The sequence below is a fragment of the Agelaius phoeniceus genome, chromosome 12 (genome assembly GCF_051311805.1).
Source record: "Agelaius phoeniceus isolate bAgePho1 chromosome 12, bAgePho1.hap1, whole genome shotgun sequence".
Classification (NCBI taxonomy): Eukaryota; Metazoa; Chordata; class Aves; order Passeriformes; family Icteridae; genus Agelaius; species Agelaius phoeniceus.
Genome location: NC_135276.1, coordinates 12,959,668 through 12,978,655, shown reverse-complemented (window position 1 = coordinate 12,978,655; position 18,988 = coordinate 12,959,668). Strand labels below are relative to the sequence as shown.

General features: G+C 45.4%; 2 protein-coding genes across 2 annotated transcripts; one reads left to right on the top strand and one right to left on the bottom strand.

Annotated features, from left to right (window-relative positions):
- Window positions 1–342: 342 nt before the first annotated feature.
- On the top strand, window positions 343–2,655 carry DDX28 (DEAD-box helicase 28). The gene has a single exon (XM_054640683.2). The coding sequence runs from the start codon at window positions 370–372 to the stop codon at window positions 2,002–2,004; it is 1,635 nt and encodes a 544-aa protein (XP_054496658.2). The 5' UTR covers window positions 343–369; the 3' UTR covers window positions 2,005–2,655.
- Window positions 2,656–3,344: 689 nt separating this feature from the next.
- Window positions 3,345–16,131, bottom strand: LOC129125301 (galanin receptor type 1-like). Its single transcript, XM_054640685.2, has 3 exons — window positions 15,070–16,131; window positions 14,145–14,210; window positions 3,345–4,792 (listed from the first exon to the last, which is right to left on the bottom strand). The coding sequence occupies exons 1-3, from the start codon at window positions 15,775–15,777 to the stop codon at window positions 4,475–4,477; spliced, it is 1,092 nt and encodes a 363-aa protein (XP_054496660.2). The 5' UTR covers window positions 15,778–16,131; the 3' UTR covers window positions 3,345–4,474.
- Between the last annotated feature and the right edge of the window lie 2,857 nt (window positions 16,132–18,988).

Sequence of the window (18,988 nt, the reverse complement as noted above, 5' to 3'; positions counted from 1 at the left end):
CAGGCGCGTCCTTTGCCGGGAAGGGGCGGTGGGTGCCCCGCCAGGTGTGAGGGGCTGGCCGGGCAGCGGGGACCGGGCTCACCAGCGTGAGGGCGCCGGGGGCTGCTCCCTGCCCCCGGGCTCTTCCCGAGCGAGGGGCCCCGCGCCGCCCCGGCCAGAGCCCCTCAGGGCCGCGACTGCTCCCGCGGTGGCGGCGCGGGGAAGGCTCTCAGCCGGCGGCGCAAAAAGGCGAAAGAAGGGAGCGGCAGCGCCCACCGCACTCACCCTCCTCGCGTGGCTCCGCCGTGGCTCCGCGGGGCGGGGAGAACCGGGGCCAGCGCCTGCTTCAGGCGTCATCGGGCAGCGCCGCCGCCCCACGTGGGGACCGCGATGGCGCTGGGCAGGGCCGGGCCGGCGCTCGCCCTCCCGCTGTTGCTGCCGCGGCGGCCGGCGGGCAGCGGGACAGCGGCGGCGGCGGGGAGCCCGCAGCCCCCCGGGGCCGTGGTGCGCGTCCCCTGGGCCCTGCGGCAGCGCCTGCTGCGGGGCGCGCAGCGCCGGCGGCGGGAGCAGCGGGAGGCGGCGGCGCCGCCGCGTTCTGGGAAGCTGCTGCTGCGGAGCCGGCGGCCGGAGCTGAGCCAGCCCCGCTGGCAGACCGTGGGGCGCTGGGAGCAGCCGCCGCTGGTGTCGGCGGGCTGGAAGCACCGGAAGGCGTACGGGGATTACTTCCAGCTGGAGCCCTCGCAGCAGGCGGCTCCCGCCTTACAGGCGCCGCCGACTGAGCTGGGACAGGGCCCGACCTTCGCCGAGCTGGGGCTGCAGCCGGCGCTGCTGGCCGGCCTGGAGCGGCTCTCCATCTGCCGGCCCACGGCCGTGCAGCGCCTCGCCATCCCTGCGCTGCGCCGCGGCCGCAGCGCGATGTGCGCCGCCGAGACGGGCAGCGGGAAGACTCTGGCGTACCTGCTGCCGCTGCTGGAGCGCCTGCTCGGCCGCCCCGAGGCGCCGGCGGAGGCGGCGGGGCCGGCGGCGCCCCGCGGGCTGGTGGTGCTGCCGTCGCGGGAGCTGGCGGCGCAGGTGGGCGCGGTGGCGGCGGCGCTGTGCGCGCCCGCGGGGCTGGCGGTGCGCGGCCTCACGGGCGGCGGGGCCGCGGGCGGGCTGCGGAGGCAGCTGCGGGCGCCGCCGCCGGGCCCCGCCGTGCTCCTGGGCACCCCCGGCGCCCTGCGGGAGGCGCTGCGGCGGCGCTTCCTGGCCCTGGAGAGGCTGCGCTGGATGGTGCTGGACGAGGCGGACTCGCTGATGGACGAGTCCTTCACGGAGCTGCTGGAGGAGATCTTGGCACACGCGCCCCTGGCCGCCGGCGCTCCCGGGCCGGCCGGTCCCGACGAGGAGAGGACGCAGGTGGTGGTGGTCGGAGCCACCTTCCCCGCGGGGCTCAGCGAGACGCTGGCGAAGTTCACTGACGTGGGCCGGTTTGTCACCCTCAGCACGCAGAGCCTGCACCGCCTGCCGCCTCACGTCCAGCAGAAGTTTGTCCGCCTCAAAGGCCGGGACAAGCTGCCCGAACTGCTGCAGCTGCTGAAGGAGCGCCCATCGTCAGGCGGGGCTGTTCTCATCTTCTGCAACAGTGCCAGCACCGTCAACTGGCTGGGCTATATCCTGGACGACCACAAAATCAAGCACCTGAGGTTGCAGGGGCAGATGTCGGCGGCTGCTAGAGCCGGCATCTTTGCCTCTTTCCAGAGGGGTGATGTGTCTGTCCTTGTCTGCACTGACCTTGCCTCGCGCGGGCTGGACACCAGCAGTGTGCAGCTGGTGGTCAACTATGACTTCCCAGACACCCTGCAGGACTACCTGCACCGGGCCGGGAGAGTTGGCCGGGTTGGGAGCAAGGCACCCGGAGCTGTGGTTAGTTTTGTCACCCATCGGTGGGACGTGGACCTGGTACGGAAAATAGAGACTGCAGCCCGGAAAAGGACAGGTCTCCCAGGAATGGACTCTATTAATAAACCTTCGCCTAATGGAGGTTGATTCAGGTTGCCAGGCATTCCTGGTAGGGGCTTACCTTGAGGCCATTAAGGCAGAGTGAATGAGCTGCTGTGTGTAAGGCAGATTGAAAGAATAGAGCAGAGTTTCAGAACCAGGTGATCAGGTTAACTTTGTGCACTGTTCTGGAAGCTGCAGTATTCATATGCACAGCCATCACAACATGTGGTTTTCCCAAAGGAAACTAGTAAGTGAGTAACAGAATGCTTTTGGAGAATATTGAAGAATTACTTCATCAGTTGATTTGGTTTACTTATTTCGAGACATCATTTAAATTCAAGTCCAAATGAAAGTATGTTTGTATGATACAGAGTTCTATTGCATTTCATTAGTGCCCACCACCATCAACTAATATTCGTTATTAAAACCGAAAAATTTCTACTGTGGCAGGAGAAAAAATCTGACCAGTTACAGACACAAAGGACGAAAGGACGCTTGATTTTCTTGTGATGTAGCAGTTCATTTAGAGAATTCTAGACCAGATACCTGTAAAGTACAGTGGGAATGAGAAGGTACAATAATGCTTCGGGCTCTTTCAAGGCCTTAATTTGTCATTTTATGGTTACCTTTCACCGAGAAATGGGATCTTCCTCCTTCATATTATATTAAATAAAAAGCCCTAAAGTGTTTCCTGTACATTTTTTTTTCTGCATGCTGTAGTGACATGTAGTTTCTGAACTGATTGTAAAAAAAACAAAAAACCCCAACCCCAGCACACTGGAAGATGTCTTCTGTTAAATAAAAGTGTGTTGACTCACAGGTTCTAGTGACTCTTACCTAACAGAGTGAGTGTAGGATTTCTTTTGAATGTTGTACTTTTGTCCTATTTTGCTTTCAGCCAAGAGAGTTGAAGTGAGGCTGAGGTTATTTCATATCTAGCTGCTAGTTTGGATCCATGGTAAATAGTCACACAAATAAGCATTTTAGCTCTGATTTCTGTTGCAGTTATTTGCCACAACCCTTTCTCTTGGTGGCTGTTTTTGCTCTCCACTTTAGGCTATGCAATCACTGGGAATGTAGTAATAGCAGATTTCTACATTATGGTAAATGAGAAGATCACAGCATTGGATCTAAATCTAGTTCTAAGGAAATAATTCACTGGAGCTACTCTCCAGAAAAAGTTAAACAAAGAGAAAACTTGTGCAGATGGTCACCCAAGGATCAGGCAGTGACTTTTTCCTGTTGTACATGTGCTCTGCTCATATAGCAGTTAGAGGGCTCTTAAAGGAAGTTACAAACCGCAGTAAAATTATTTAATACGATAGCTCCTAAGTTTTAGAAATATAGTGAAAGAGTGATCCATTTGGAGACTGGAAACCCATTCATTGCATGGACAGCAAATAAATTGTAGTTTAACTTCTGTAACACACATTTTTACAGTCTGGATTGCAGCACACAGAAATACTGAATTAGACAACACAATGAAATAATGAAATTCTTTCAGCCATTTGCTTCCTACTTTTGAAGTAATATGCACTTCATATAGTTACAAGTAATAACCTTGAACTTGGTACAATGCCCTTACCTTTTGTTGCTAGGGCACTGTTGATCACAACAGTTTGTCAAAAAAAAACCCAAACAAACAACCCAAACAAACCACCACAAATGTCAGGTATTTATATACTAAGATGGCTAATAAAAAGCCACTTGGGTAGATAGAGTCAAGAGAACACTATTTACCACAAAACCTTTTGTAAGTACTTTCAAACAAAGCCACAGTGTTTTAAGCATATATTGAGAAATACCACATTCACATTGTTGCTCACCAAGAGACAGTTGCTGGAGCCAGTGATTAACAGCAGTAATTACACACAGGAACACACAGACACTCACTCTGGGATGTATAAGCTGATACAGAGCCACCAAATGCAGACAGCTACACCACTGACACATCATGTGAAAGATGTAATTGCCCAATAGGTAAATGCTACAGCAAAGCCTTCAAGGGGATTTAGAGACCCTACCCCCAGTAGTGAGCTAAATGTGTATGCAGCTCATACTTGGTCAAATTGGTTGAAGAAACGAAGACATCCAAAGACTTTAGTTTGACTTCTCCCAAACTGCTTTCTGAATGTTGCATCACTCCTTGTTCACATCTCAATGACTGTCTACAGATGTAATTAACTGCTGCCTTCTTGTCTGTACACATTCTGCCTTCTGCATAAATTTTACTTTAGATCCTATGGTCATAACTACAACTTCATTTGGGCTCTCTCTTATGGGCATTAAGGTAATTCTGTTGCACATAGCCCAGTGTCTAGCAAGATACCGAGGACAGGCTCTGTCACATGTCCTCACAGTGAGAGGGAAATATGTCTCCTACCACTCCAGTAACCTGGCAAAGTGCACACTTTTGCAGACTCCACCGCTCCCTGGAGTGCACCTGCATGCACGTTCTCCCCAGACAGAACCCTCTTCCCTCCTCTTCCTCCTGAAATGTATTTGTGAGCCCAGCTTACACGTTTGTGGTGGAGTGGGTGGTGGAGAAGTTCTCCATGCGCACTCTGGCCAGTTTCTCAGCGGCCACCGGCCGCAGGAGGAGCTTGCAGGTGAAGACTTGGCGGCAGGCCTTGCGGAAATTCTCCGAGAGGAAAGCGTAAAGGATGGGGTTGATGCAGGAGTTCCCGTAGGCCAGGCAGTGAGAGATGATGCGGAAGGTGAAGGAGATATTGTTCAGGGGAAAGTGCCCAAACTCTGCCCACATGGTGATGATGTGGTGTGGCAGCCAGGAGAGCAGGAACACAGCGACCACGAGGAGCACCGTCTGCGCCGTCTGCAGAAGAGAAGATCGTGTATTAAACGGTCACGGTGAGCAAGCGAGCCTGTGGGATGAGGGTTTGCTTTCCTCTGTCAGGCAACACTGACAACTGCCAGGTGGGCAAATCATGACAATATGAAAAAGGACACTAAAAACCCTGGTAAACTTGAATTGATTGGTTTTAGCTCAAGCAAATAACTATAGACACTTGAGGCAGTGCCCATAAAACTTCAAACAGTTCAAAGGCTGCAACAATGTGTTACAAGGAAGAGTGGAAATAATAGTTCCTAACACTTGGAGAGTGAGGAACATTGAGGCTATGGAAAATAACTGCAGGGGAAAACAACTTCCAAGTAAGCACACCACTGAGAGGAGTAACAAAGGCTGGCCTGAGGAGAAAGGTTTTTCCAGTATCTTCCCTATTACAGAAGAAACTCAGAAAACCAATGCATCGAGGATTTTTTTTTTAATACACAGTGCTCACTGACATATTCCTAGCTGGGTGATGACCTGAGGGAGGCTCCCTGTGCCTGTGAGATCCCAGCCTGTGCTGCCTGGGTTAGAGGTGTGTCCCTGCAGTGCTAGTCTAGGTCAATGTTTCTGTCAATAATTCCCTTGCATGATTTCAAGTGAATAGTGTAAAGTTCCTTTCCTAGAAAAGGGATAATTTTCTAGTGAACAGAAATTTGTTTAGTCAGTAGTTATCATGGCTACATTTAGTTAAACCCATTAACCTCTCTAAGGAAGATGTTATTACTTTAGATCAAGACTACAATACAAGTAAAAAAAGAGATTTCTGTCAAATGGGTCTCTCAAATAAGGGTCTATTAACTTTGAAAGGCAATAACCTGTAGGTCCATTGTGTACCTGGCATGCTCCAGGTGCTTCCTTGTTTCACCTACCAGAATGCTGTCAGACAGCTGAGCTAACAATGTTCCCCTAAGAGTGAACAAACTACCCTGCCAAGTGTCCTCAAACCAACCATGCTGGGAGCCAGATGATGTCCTTAAAAATAGACTGGAATGATTAGGAGTTGATGACACTGAAGGACACAGACCTAGCGGTCCTGTGGGGTCTGGCTCACCCGCTGTGCTACGATGGGTACCAAAGAAATGATTAATAAACAGGTCCCATCATTAGCTTTCACCAGCAATAATGGTGCTACTTCTTTACCCTCTAGAAATGTTAAGCAGCTTAGGCTTGTTACCCAGGCAACCTTTCATAGCATCCATCTGCCTAAATTAGGGGGCTACAAGCACTGAAATATGCTTTTGAATAAGGCTTATATACCTAGTTTTTCCCCCTTTTATTGTGAAATAACAATTTAACGTAGGGCTGAGTATTACACAATGGGTTTGCAGTTGCTATGTAATAGCACAGAGCTGTTTCTGGGGTCCAGCTTTTTGGGATTTTGCAGATGGAAAACACAGACAATACTAGAGCACTCATACATAATTCATGACTCAAGAAACAGATTTTGGAAATGGAACTTCTGTCTGTTTTTTCAAGTTAGGGAATACGTAGTTAAGACAGAGGAAACTGAAACAAAACACTGTTTGGATTTTAGTGTGGTAACTTTGCTTAGCTTAAATACTGTTACTGTAGACTGTGACCAGCTGTGGAGGACTGATCCAAATAGGTTGTGTACTGTTTGAGCTTCTTCCATGAGCTGTGACAGTTTGCACAGTTATTGCATTACTGTTGATCAAGCTGTCCCCACTTAATGCAAACCTTCTGGTTCGACTCTGAAATTTTGGTGGGTCCATAATAGAGCTGTACAATGACCACTATTGACTACTTAAATCTCTCTTACTACTCCTAGAAGTCTGTCAAGCAGCTCCAGGATATACTTTACAGTGTATTTGTTGTACAGGCAAAGTAAGTGCATTGAAACTGTGCAGTGAATCAATAGCATGGTGACAAAAACAAGATCTTTTTGCTTGTCAGATAATTAGATGAATTTCTGTTATTCCTCCCTTCCCCCCTGCCCATTTCTGTCATGTGCAGATTGTGTTGAATTTACTTGCTTATTCATTTGTTATCTTTGTAGGTAATCTGCCTCTCATTTATGCTTCCCAGCATTTCTTTGTCTGTTTTGCCCTTTGATTACTTTTCCCCCTGGCCCTGGACAAGCTATTTCTTGCTTTTAGCCTTCTCCCATCCTTCAAAAAGCATTGGAAAATGTGTTTAAAAAACATTTTGGGTGAGATACCTCATTTGGGAGGATGATGAAGTCTTTAACATTTAATTGTGTTTAGAGCTGTTGTCCTTGATAAGATTTTAATGAAGTTTCTTGCTTCAACTTGTCAGGCATCTTGTCAAAGGCAAAATTAAGATTGCCTTTAATGAGTCAAATGCTTCAAGTATTCCATGGATTTACATATTTTAGGAAGAACCACCTGAATGTTAGATTAATGAAAATTCCCGAGATTAAAATATAAAGTGGGCAGAACAGTCTAGAGGGGTAGAGGACTTGTCACTTTCCTAATTTAGTCCCAGTTGGAGACAGCTCAGCTGCACATCATTTTTCAGAGCTGATCAGACCATCCATTTCTACTGTGTACCTCAGCCACACAGAAATGGGAAAGAACATTCAATTAGGTTTTTATTAAACAGTACTGGCTTGCAGACAAACTGGGCTTCATTAGTGAGACAACTGCTGCTTCCTGAATATGGTGAGATTATTTTTTCTTCTTTTTTTCTTCCATAATTCTAAATGAAGATGCATAAAGAAGCCCGTGCCAGTTCTTCCACACTGTCTTATCAGAAAATTACAAATGACTCTTCCTTTATTACTGCTTTCTAGGAGGATATCTGATTATGTCATTTACTGATAAATCTTTTCTCCTGATATACTCATCTCTAACTTGTAGATTCTTTTCCTTAAAGTTTGAGAGACAATTGGTGCACATTTTTACTACCCCATACTTCACTATGGTAAACTACAGAGTTACAGACTTCACTATATGTTGTAATTTACTATAGTGAAGACTTGGAAAATATGTAGTGACCCACGGTGCCTTAAGCTTTTGTTTTTAGATACTGCAGGTACCCGGTGTCAGTGCCCAGGAAAGACATGTGGCTTAGTGCAATATACCACTGCACTGCTGGAGGAACTTACCAACCTCTGAGGAAGACAATTTGTGTGGCTTTACATTCAGGGACATCCAATGGAGAGCATCCCTTTGCTCAGAGTCCATCTGTGAGCCAGCATGCAAAGTGGAAACTGCCCCTTCCTTCACTGCTGGTGCCACCTTCTTGTTTGCTTTGTTGGCAAATCTGACTTGCCCTGATGGATTTGCAAACATTCTTTTCCTTTTTGCGCATAAAGTTCTGACAGAAAGGTCCCAAGCACAATCCAGAAAGATGCCCATAGCTTAGTGATAAATGCAAAATGTTTAGAAAATGGCATACCTATTCTTAAGTAATTTAAACGTTGGATAGCAGCTGTCTCTACTTCAGAGCACACTCATCTTCTAATTACTACTGAAGCACTTCTCGTTGCCCTTTGGTCTTTTTTTTTACTACACTTAAGTCTAATTCTACTCTTCAGTGATCTGAAAACCACACTGAAAGTATTGTTTTTTATTGTTCTGTCTTTTTTTTTGGAGCCAGAGATGGCAGCTGAATGTCATGAAGAAGAGGAGGGACTGAAGTAAATATATTTTCAGATGTTATCAGCTCATTTTGATTACTTGCTTTATGTGCTGAGAGGGACTCTTCATTTCCCAGCAGCTTGCTTGCACTGTTCCAGCTGCTCATCTGCACACCTCTCATTCTGGGATTATGCCACTAATCTCCTCTGTTGGTGCCCTTGAAATTTATTCACTTTCTATTCATAAATGTGTATGAGCATTGTGATATTTCTATTACCTCCTAATTGGTAATGATGCTCTTAATTCCTGCTGCCCTGGGCTCCTGTTAACCAAACAATCTGCAGGATAACACTTCTGAGGATCTTCCATGTTCCTTTGCTGTATTTTCTGTTGTTCAAATGCCAAGGCCTTGAACATCACGATCATTGCCTACATGAAAACCTTCAATTTGCATGAACAATAGCCAAATAATTCATTTAGCATACAGAGCATTTGCTCAGTACACAGCATTTGTTTAGTACACAACTTTTATCTGCCTCTCTTGGCCAAAATGTTCAGGAGTACCCATCTACCTTGAAGGAATTCTGTATCTTTTACCTCAGGCTCTTGTATGACCTTCAAAGTGCAGCACTCCAGGGAGTGTCCCAAATAAACTCCACATGTCTTTATGGAAGCAATGAACAGCTGATCTGCTGACCCACCAGGCAGGCACGGCTCACCTTTCTGTTGTAGCTAACCAACAGAAAACCATGGTACTAATTTGTTATCTTTAAGTGGCTCATTTGGTCTGTTAATTGAAGCTTTTGGCCTCAAGGTCCCACAACTCCTTCTATCCTATCAAGGAAGCTTGCAAAATTGCTGTAAAATTCACATCCCCAGACACATTCTTAAACTTGAAAAATAATTTCAGATTGTTCAGTTTGCAAAACTTGTTATTTGCTCTTTAAAGATGCACAATACAGAAGTGAGTAAACACTGAGGAACCCTGGTGTGCTCCAGAGGCCAGTAAAACACCACAGGGCCATGCTAGACCTTAGTTTGCATTAATTTCCATCATTAAATCATCTTATTTAAGGCAGATGTAAGACCAGAGTTCCTGGGGCTGGGCTCTTATGAAACATTTTGCAACACTGTCAGACAGGGAATCGTTAACTTTCTTTGGAGCCAAATTACAGACTTGCTGTACTCTGAGTAGCTGAGAAAAGAGGTAACAGAACTGAAATATACTTCATTGTCATAGAGGGGTGCACAGAATTTCTTAGCATGTGGTCTTGCTGGCTGGCCTCAAAAAACGATTATCCAAGACTTCAAAAGAGAATCCTGCAGCATCACACAATCTGATTTTCAAGGCTGGCAAACTGGTACAGCTAGTATGGCATTAAATGGGGAAGCAGCCAGTCATGCCTCTCTTCTGCAGGCACAGTCTTAGTTCATCATGCAGAATTTCAGCCTAGGCCTGCAAAAAATTCTAAACATCTTTCTTGCTCTAATGCAGAGATGGTACAAATGGAAAAGCATTTTAAATTGAGCATGTCCCTCATTTGACGTGTAGATGCCAAAGTTATACAAAAATTTCAAAGTGGGAATCTGAATTAAGGGTCAAATTCTTCTGATAATGGAATGTGAAGTCAGGATGCAGCAAACTTTGTGCTTGGGAAATTTTTGCAAAGTTTCATGTGTGCACAAATTGAAAAGGTTGCTGTAGTTTGAACATAACCATCCTGCAAGTTAAAAGCTTAAAGATCAGATCACAACCAAGCACAAAATCTTTTGGGTTTTTTCTTTTTTTTCTTTTTTTTTTTTTTTCCTTTTTTTTTTGGGGGGGGGTGATATGTACCTGTATGGCATTTGTAGGATTCTGCTAAAGACAGACTTGTTCATTTTAGCAGGGGTTTGAACACTGACTTGGAGTGGGTGACAGCTGTCAGAGCTCTCTGGGTTATTCATAAACTGGACCTATTCAAACAAAATCTAGTTGTAACTGACTTTACAATAGAGGGTCTAAACTTGCCCGTGAGTAGTTTGTCCTAAAAACCAGGGCTCTCTTAGGCTGTCCTTTTAGTCCCTATGTATCTTCAAATACCAGACCTTGAGTACAACGTTGTGGCAAATGGGACAGTGACAGACAGTAGAAAGACCAGTAATGGAAGAGAAAGGAAAAGTGACTTTACAAACATTGTACAGGAAATAAAACCCACACTGAAAGCCCAGCTATATCTTGTGGCACTGTGGTCTGGGAGACAACAGCAGGGTCTCAGATCCTGGTGACATGAAGCCTGGTGTTGGAGACTTTGTTCAGAGATGATGCTTCATATAGCAGTGAGAACTTCTTGACAAGACCCCCATGAGAGGAAATGGGGTGGTAATGCCACTCTGTAGGTGCACGTGTCAGAGTTCCCTTTAACTGTGGATAGCCAAACCTCTAGCACTGATTGAACTTTTAGCTGGGTTTTGTTTCCATACTGTGATAACAGACAGAGTTATCACACACTTGCCTGCTCGTGCAGCTCTGGGGGCCCTGGGCAGCAGGTGCTGCTCTGCTGGGAGCAGGCAGCACACACCAGGGAGGGCAGGGAGCACAGCTGGAGGGAGCACAGCTGGAGGGAGCAGGCAGCACACACCAGGGAGGGCAGGGAGCACAGCTGGAGGGAGCACAGCTGGAGGGAGCAGGCAACACACACCAGGGAGGGCAGGGAGCACAGCTGGAGGGAGCACAGCTGGAGGGAGCACAGCTGGAGGGAGCAGGCACTGGGAACCATGCTGTCTCACAAAAAGGCAGAAAGGGGTAGAGGATCAAGCAAGAGACTTCTTGGAAAAACAAATTCCTAATACGCTGTTCATTACGCTTTGTTTCCTGTTTCCCTAGGTTTGATTTATTAAACAAAAAAGGTTTATAATTTTTTTTTTCATTTTAAAGGCATAGATACAAATTACTGGTACAGTGTGACCTTTAAAGGAAGAGGTTGAGCTACAGTATCAAGTACCTGGGCTCCAGTAATATGCTTCACATACTTAGAGTCAGTTAAATCCAGGATTATTTTGCTTTCTTTGCTACAGCAGTACAGCTAGGAAAATCATGCATGTACTTGCACAACACTGGGACTGTTCATTTGGCCATGCCATCATCATCTCTTTAGAAATCACCTTAGGTCTACATCCAGCAGTGTCCCATTTGTTCTGTAAGTGTTTGTCTTATTGAGGTTCACATGCTGTTTCCAGATTTCCAGGGTGTTCTAATAGCAGACAAAATACCAGCTCCTCTATGACCTTTCAGGTGGCTTTACCTTGGATTTGTCCCAGTAATGCTTCTTACTGTGTGCTATGGCTCAAACAATGTGAGTAAGAATGGTGTCTCTTCTGCCTGTTATCAGTGTTATAGGATCTGGGGGTGGGGAGGGACTGGTGTCACACCAGGACTCCAGCAAGGTCAATGAAAGGTAAAGATCCTGAAATAAGTCTTGACATTTAAAAAAAATCTTACCTGGTAAAACTATTTTTTCAGAAGCAGATTATAATGGAGAATAATAGCAATGTGTTTCCAGTCAGCATGTGGAATGCTGCTTATGGCAAGACCATTCCCTGAGCTCTATGTCATTTGATTTCTTTCTTAACTATGTTTTATCTTGAAGTGTTCAATCTTGATGAGAGTTCTTATAGCTTCTGAAATGCAGAGCAAACTGTTTGCAGTGGTAATGTTGGCAACTGTTTCACTGGAAAATCTTGTTCAACAAGGACTCTGAGTCTGCAATTTGATTCTTTTGAGACCTTAATTCACATACAGAGCCTATATGAGCATTGGGAGATTTGAACAAAAAACTGTTTGCAAAATTTGCTATTTAACAGTTTAAAAACAAAACAACACTAGACCCACAAACCAAACAGAAAAAAACCCAAACCAAACCCAAAGGGGAAAACCCAAAAAGAGCAAACCCACACCCCAATCTCTTGGGGGTAGAAGTAGGATAGTAGCTCCAATGCCCTGTTTTCTTGAAATTGTAGGAATGAAGCAGGAACTGCATGGTCATAATTTCAGACTATCCTCTTTTTTATGAATATGAGATCTTGTTTTCCATATCAGTTTGGTGAAGATGCACACTGTGAATTAACAGATGTGACTCAGACAATTTTATCACCTCATGTGGGAAGACTTGGCTGTTGTGCTACACCTTCTCTCATAGCTCAAGGCAATCAGGGTTTAACCACTGAAGTCACACATATTTCAGAACAAACTCAATGTTCTGTATGTCCTAAATTAACCTTCCAAATGTGGATCAAGATTCATTTGTCAAACATTTTTCAGCTAAATAAACAAAAGCTCTTCACTTAATCCTTGATGAGGTTTATGAATTAAACCCAAACACAGCTACCTTTACAAATGGACCCACTAAGTACACATGAAGGAAGCTGGACTAACAGAACTGACAGCCATCTATGAGTTTCTCACTAGCCTCTAACATTAAGTGTTCTTAAGAGGATATGCTTTAAAAACTGGCTCTCACTCTTGTGTTTCAAGTATGCTTTGAAAGAATATACAAGAATTGAGTGGGAAGTGGGAACTCAAGGAAGTCTTCCTGAGAAATATTGAGTAGCGTTTGCAACAAAAAACCCCTTTAAGTACACTAAAGGAGATGTTTGGCATGCAGGAAGGCTAGATGGACAATTTCTACACAGACAAGGCTGGAAGAAGACATGTTGTGAAGGATGATGTGTGTGTGTGTGTAGAGTCATGTATTTAATTTTTCTTCTATCTGAAAGGATCACCTATTTAACTAGGCCTGACTGTGCTATATGGAACAAGAATTGCTGTTGGGTGTTTCACAATTATGGCCAGGGAAATACTTAAGGGGAGGGAGGAAAAAGTGCTGCACCACTAACTTGTTTGAACAGCTAAAATCAAAGGTGTTTTGTAAAAATGTATCCTCTTGGCAATATCTAATAACTAAACTTGAGACTGAAGAAACTGTAGTGCTGTTTTTTTCATCTAACTCTACAGAGCAAATCTGAAAACAACACAAGTGGATACATTGTCATAAATGAAATTCTTAACTTCTTTACAGGGAAGTAACAGTAGTAATTTTCAACTGTTGGTAGTATTCTCTTAAAAATTAGCAACAAAATAGATAGTGTGCCATTCATACATAAGTAAGGAAATTCTGGAGGGAAATTTAAACCGATCAGTTTAGGGATTTTATGGTGATTTTGAGACCTAAAGCAATTTTTCAAACTTGTGAAATGATTCTGTGTGGATAGACAGTACTTCTTAGCACTTTGCTGCATTTTACATTATCAAAATTGTCAATACATCTTGGTTGCCTTTTCTCATAGTAGCTGTTAAACACACAAAACTCTGACTCTGCTTTCTCTTTGTAGTCTGCACTATTGATCCAGAGAGGAGAGGGTAAGTAACACCTGTCTAATAAATATTGTTGGTGGTGTATTATAACTGGGACAGTTATTGTGTTATGAGATAATATTGCAAATACCAGTTGAATTCTAACCTTGCAGACAGTGTAAGTGCAAGACCAATTATGAATTGGTCCTCATAAGTATATTGCAAACAAAACTGAGTGTATGCTAGTGAATGTAATGAAACAATAGAAATTAATACAACCTATAGTTAAATCTGGTTAGGATTCATAGGCAAAAGGACTAGCAGAAACTGTAAAGTCTCTAAATCAGCTGGGATCAGCACAGGCCAGGCTGATTACTTTATAAACCTGGCATATCTATTGTATTATAGTCAATATACTGATTAAACCAAAGATATTTACCTTCTTCTTTGATCTCTCTGACTTCTTGGAAATGTTCTTTACTTTCGTATGGAGGTGGTATAAAACCTTGGGAGGAAAAAAGGAGCATATATTGAATGGGAAATTGAAATTTGTGTATTAATACTAGAACTCCTCATACAAGCACCAAAAATTTGAAGTAATCATTTTAACACGACTTCAAAGATGACTTTGATGTTTCAGACTTTTAATTCTAAACTCTCAAATTTCTCTTTCAAGAAAAAAGGTTTGGAAAGAGCATTAAGCCTGCTAGGCTTTCAGTAGTGCAGCAAATATTAAGAGCGCAGCTGGCACTGTGCTGAAATCCACAGGAGTTTTCAGATGGACTTTGAATTTTATATTGAGCCTCAAATTGTCTTCATTTATTCCCTAGGCTGATGATACTCATGGGCAGAGAGCAGGCTGCTAGTCCTGTGCTCTGGTGGGGCTGTCCTGTCACTCCTGGGGGCAGCACAAACAAATACAGTGGGTCACCCTCCAGAGGGAGGGTCGTAAGGAGTGTTGGAGCACTCCAGGCAATTCTCAATTAACAACATCTGGATCTAGCTTTTGAAACCTGATTACAGCACAGCAATAACCTGGAAATGTTCATCCCTTCATAGGTTTTCCTCTTGCCAGTAGCAAACATTTGTTATTTAGAAAGAACAAAATGAAAAATATGAAAAACAGCAAGAGCCTTTAGGGGGTTTGGGTGACAGGCTGGGTGTCATCTTGGTAGTTTTAATCCTTTTTGTTAGCTGGTGTAATTTCATTCTCTGTTTTCCTTCCCTCCCTCACCTCAAAAAAGTATTCTGTACCAGGAGAGGATATGGAAAGGGTTGGCTGTGTAGTTGTGTACGCACACAAGCCACCAGGAGTCTGGGATCTTTCCCTCCATTTAAGCATTATTCCCATCCCTGGCACCCACCTTGGCATAGCAGCAGGTGATGAGCAGCAGGGGCAGGAGGTATCCCACCAGCAGGATGGTGATCTTGTACATCTGCTTGGCCGTGGAGCCGTTTGCCCAGTGCTCCCAGCAGAAAGAGCTGTTGGGTGCCTGCTGGTGGCCGCTCATGAGGGCCTGGTGCTGGGCCACGGGGATGGCGATGAGGAGGGACAGCAGCCAGATGACAGCCACGCCGAGGGCAGCGTTGCGCTTGCTGCGGATGCAGGGCGAGCGCTTGGCGTGGACCACAGCAATGTACCTGTCCACAGACATGGCCACCAGAGTGAAGATGCTGACCAGCATCGTTGCCATGGCCAAGTAGTGAACCCACTTGCAAAAGAAGGCACCGAAGATCCACTCTGGAAGGGAGTAGATGGTGGCCTGGAAGGGAACGCAGAAGAGCAGGAAGGAGAAGTCTGCAATGCTTAAGTTGAGGATGAAGATGTTGGTGGCACTGCGCGATGGGTGGCCCCCAGGCCGAAGACGCCCCAAAACAAACAACACTAACGTGTTTCCCACCATTCCCAGGAGAAAAATCAACCCAAAAAGCACCGGTACAATCACCACCTCTGGGCCGCCCCTGGTCGCTCCTGTCCAGCACGTTGGGGCCTCTGTTTGGTTGGTCTCAAGGCTGCACTTGCTGGTGTTGGCTCCAAAGGACAGCACAAAGTTGTATTCCTGCTCCTCCATGGAGCCAGGCAAGAACAGTCACTGCAGCCCTGACTGCTGACTATCTGTGCTTTGTTAGGCCAGAAGTGAACTTTTGCCTTTTCCAATGCTGTGTATTTCCTTTGAGGAGTAATTTTCTTCAGACGATTCTTCCGAGTTCTCTCTGTCTCTCGTGCAGTTTATTCCAGGAACTGGCAAAAAAAGGAGTTGAGGAATTTGTGTCATCCAAGAGGTGACATCCAGGTTGGGCAGTTGGTGCTGGTGTGGCAGAGAAAGTCTGTGCCAGAAGAGCAGAGGATGAGGCTGCCCTGGGAGCTTGGAGCAGCAGCGGAGCAGCAGCAGCTCGGCTTCCACATGCTCCTCCTCTTCTGCTTCCCTCCCACACTGCCTGCATCTGTGGCTGTCATACCTGCTTTCCCAGCTCCACCCTGAGCTGTGGCACAGGGAACAAATGCTGTCTGTGACCTGAGCCCTTCAGAAAACAACCCCTGGCCAGCTTTGTCCCCATGCATTACTGCTCACAAGGGGGAAGAGCAAAGCCACAGTTCTCATCCAAAGGGATGGATAAGCAGCAGCTGCTGAAAAATAGTGTGTGCAGCACAAAATTCTGTGAGGGGCAGCACTGTTACTGGCTGTATAAGACAAAAAAAAAAACCCTGAACCACTTTATTTTAATCAACAGAGAATGATTTTAGTTGTTTATTTGTTTCACAGTATTCAATGCTCCCATTAGAGCATAAAGCCATCTGAATAGTTGTGTTTCCAACACAAAAAACTGGGAGAGCTTTAGATTCAGCACCAGGCCTTGCCACTTCTGGGATATCTGCCCAAATTCCTTAGTGCCTGAATATTCATGGACCTTGTTGATATAGCTTTGAAGTCATTTTAGGATCAGCCCAGTAGTGCCAACAGCATCTGCACTGGAAAAGGAAATGTTCAGTCTTAGTAGCTGCGAGCAGCTGTAATATTCCCTGTCAGGGAACAGAGATAGGTTTGGGGGTTTTAAACAGTTTTACTTAAGATGATTGGCTCAGTTACTGTGGTTATAATGCTTACTTATAAAAACAGCACATATGTTTTGGAAGGTAATAAGCAGGTTAGCTCTAATGGTTTGTTTCCTCACAATTCTTGAGGGATTCTTCAGGGAACAAAGTTTAGGCAAACATTAACAGTACCTGCACACAGTGATTTATGGATGCAGCACAGCTGCCTGCTAAGAAGAGTACCCATCTCTATTTTCAGTGGTTACAGCTCCAGGCACCTGGTCAGAGTGGAGCTCCACTGGCTCTTGTGAATGGGAGGGTTTGACTGGGGGAGCCCCTTAATTCTAGGAGCGAAGTTCAGGAACTGAGAGTTGCTCTGCCTTGTGATTTTTTCTTGTTGAAAGGTGACAGTGCTGCCTTCTGTAGCCTGCTCTGATTATACCCTTGCTTAAAACTGATGTGGACCTCAATCCCTTATTTCCCTAACAGCTTTGAGGTAGTTACAGGGTGAGGCCAGGGAGGGAAAGGTGTCTGAGCCACAGTGGAAAAAATTATGTCCCCTTGTCATGGGCAGATCATCGTGGCTGGACCTGACACCACCTGCAGCTCCACAACCTGGCTGCCTCAAGTGACCCAGGACCTCAGACACCTCTCAGTGACCCAGGACCTCAAACACCTCTCAGTGACACAGGACCTCAAACACCTCTCAGTGAAACAGGACCTCAAACACCTCTCAGTGGCACAGGACCTCAAACACCTCTCAGTGACACAGGACCTCAGACACCTCTCAGTGACACAGGACCTTGGACACCTCTCAGTGACACAGGACCTTGGACACCTCTCAGTGGCACAGGACCTCAAACACCTCTCAGTGGCCCAGGACCTCAAACACCTCTCAGTGTTCCAGTTCCCGAATGTTTTGTGTGTTCGCCGGGATCTCTGCGAGCTGTGGGGCTGTGCTGCAGCCCGAGTGCCATCTGCTGACACTTTGCCTCCTTTGCTGCCTTCAGGCAGCTCCATTCTTTCCCTCAAACATTGTCAGCTCAATAATCACCTCTGTCTGCTGTGCTTCTCTCTCGTCCTTATGCACACCCACCCCCCACCCCCTTAAATCATCAAACTTGAATATGTTTTCCTTTTTCCTTTTGTGATAATATGTGACCACTCTAAGGCTAATTGATATTACTCATATGCTACATGCAGCATTTGAGAAAAGTTTATTGAAAGTGATTCCAATGGCTATCTTTGTATTTGTTGATGCTTGGGGTTTTTGTGATTTTTTTTTCCTCTTTTCTTTAGTGGACAGTCGTACCAGAAAGAATTATTTAAAAAGAACCTGTAACAATCATAGCAAATGAGAGCATGCATTTAAATCTTCTAGTGGGTTTGGGAAAAATAATAGAAACTGCAGAATGTGTGGCTTCTGCTGCAGGGGATTTGAGACAATGCATTCAGGAATTTAAGAATTGCTTGTATGTGTCACCTGCAAAACAAACACAGCTTTGCAGATCTGAAAGATCTCCTGGCATGCTAAGCAGAATTTGGGCAGAGAATAGCACAGTTTTGGCAATGAGGAGGGACCAATCATAGAATTGTTTAGATTTGTTAAAAAAATAAAATTCAGCAATTACCTAAATTCTTACAGAAGGAACACTCCAGTTCTATAATAGTATTATAACTGGAGCAGGGGGAAGAAAGGTGAATATTCTGGATAGAAAGTGGCAAAGTGGCAGTCACCTGCTGAGTTAGACATCCAGAAAGCTAAACTATGTGCAGGAACTCAGCTTGTTTTCATTAGGGAACTGAGATGCTGCAAATCTGATTTCAAATGGAGCTTGGCTGGTGTGGAAGTATTCCTGTCTGGCCTGACACACAAGGAAGCAATTTCCAGTGTTAATTTACATGCTTTGCTGAAAACTTATCCTGAACATATGTTTACCATGGCAGTCAAAAGTCTCACAAAGGTAAAGATTCCTTCTTCTGTTTCTTTGATTGTGCCACTTCTCCACTGCTTTAAATCATGTGGTTTTGACAGTGAGAAATCTCCTCTCCCTGAGAATTCCCAATCCAAATACACACAGAAGGGAACTGACCATGCCAAGACAAAGTACTTGCCATAAGACCTGTTCATTAGTCCAACTAGCAGAAGGTCAAGTCTTGAATAAGTACAGGAGCATAAATAACAAGTGAACCTGTAGTGTCTGATTTGCTGGGAACACTCACATTATGTGTGGTATTTTAAAATTCAC

Coding starts and splice junctions, on each gene's coding strand:
- DDX28 (XM_054640683.2), top strand. CDS start 370: ATGGCGCTGGGCAGGGCCGGGCCGGCGCTCGCCCTCCCGCTGTTGCTG.
- LOC129125301 (XM_054640685.2), bottom strand. CDS start 15,777: ATGGAGGAGCAGGAATACAACTTTGTGCTGTCCTTTGGAGCCAACACC. Junction 14,211..15,069: donor TCACCTGCTGCTATGCCAAG/GTGGGTGCCAGG, acceptor TTTCCTCCCAAG/GTTTTATACCACCTCCATAC. Junction 4,793..14,144: donor CAGAGAGATCAAAGAAGAAG/GTAAATATCTTT, acceptor TCTCTTCTGCAG/ACGGCGCAGACGGTGCTCCT.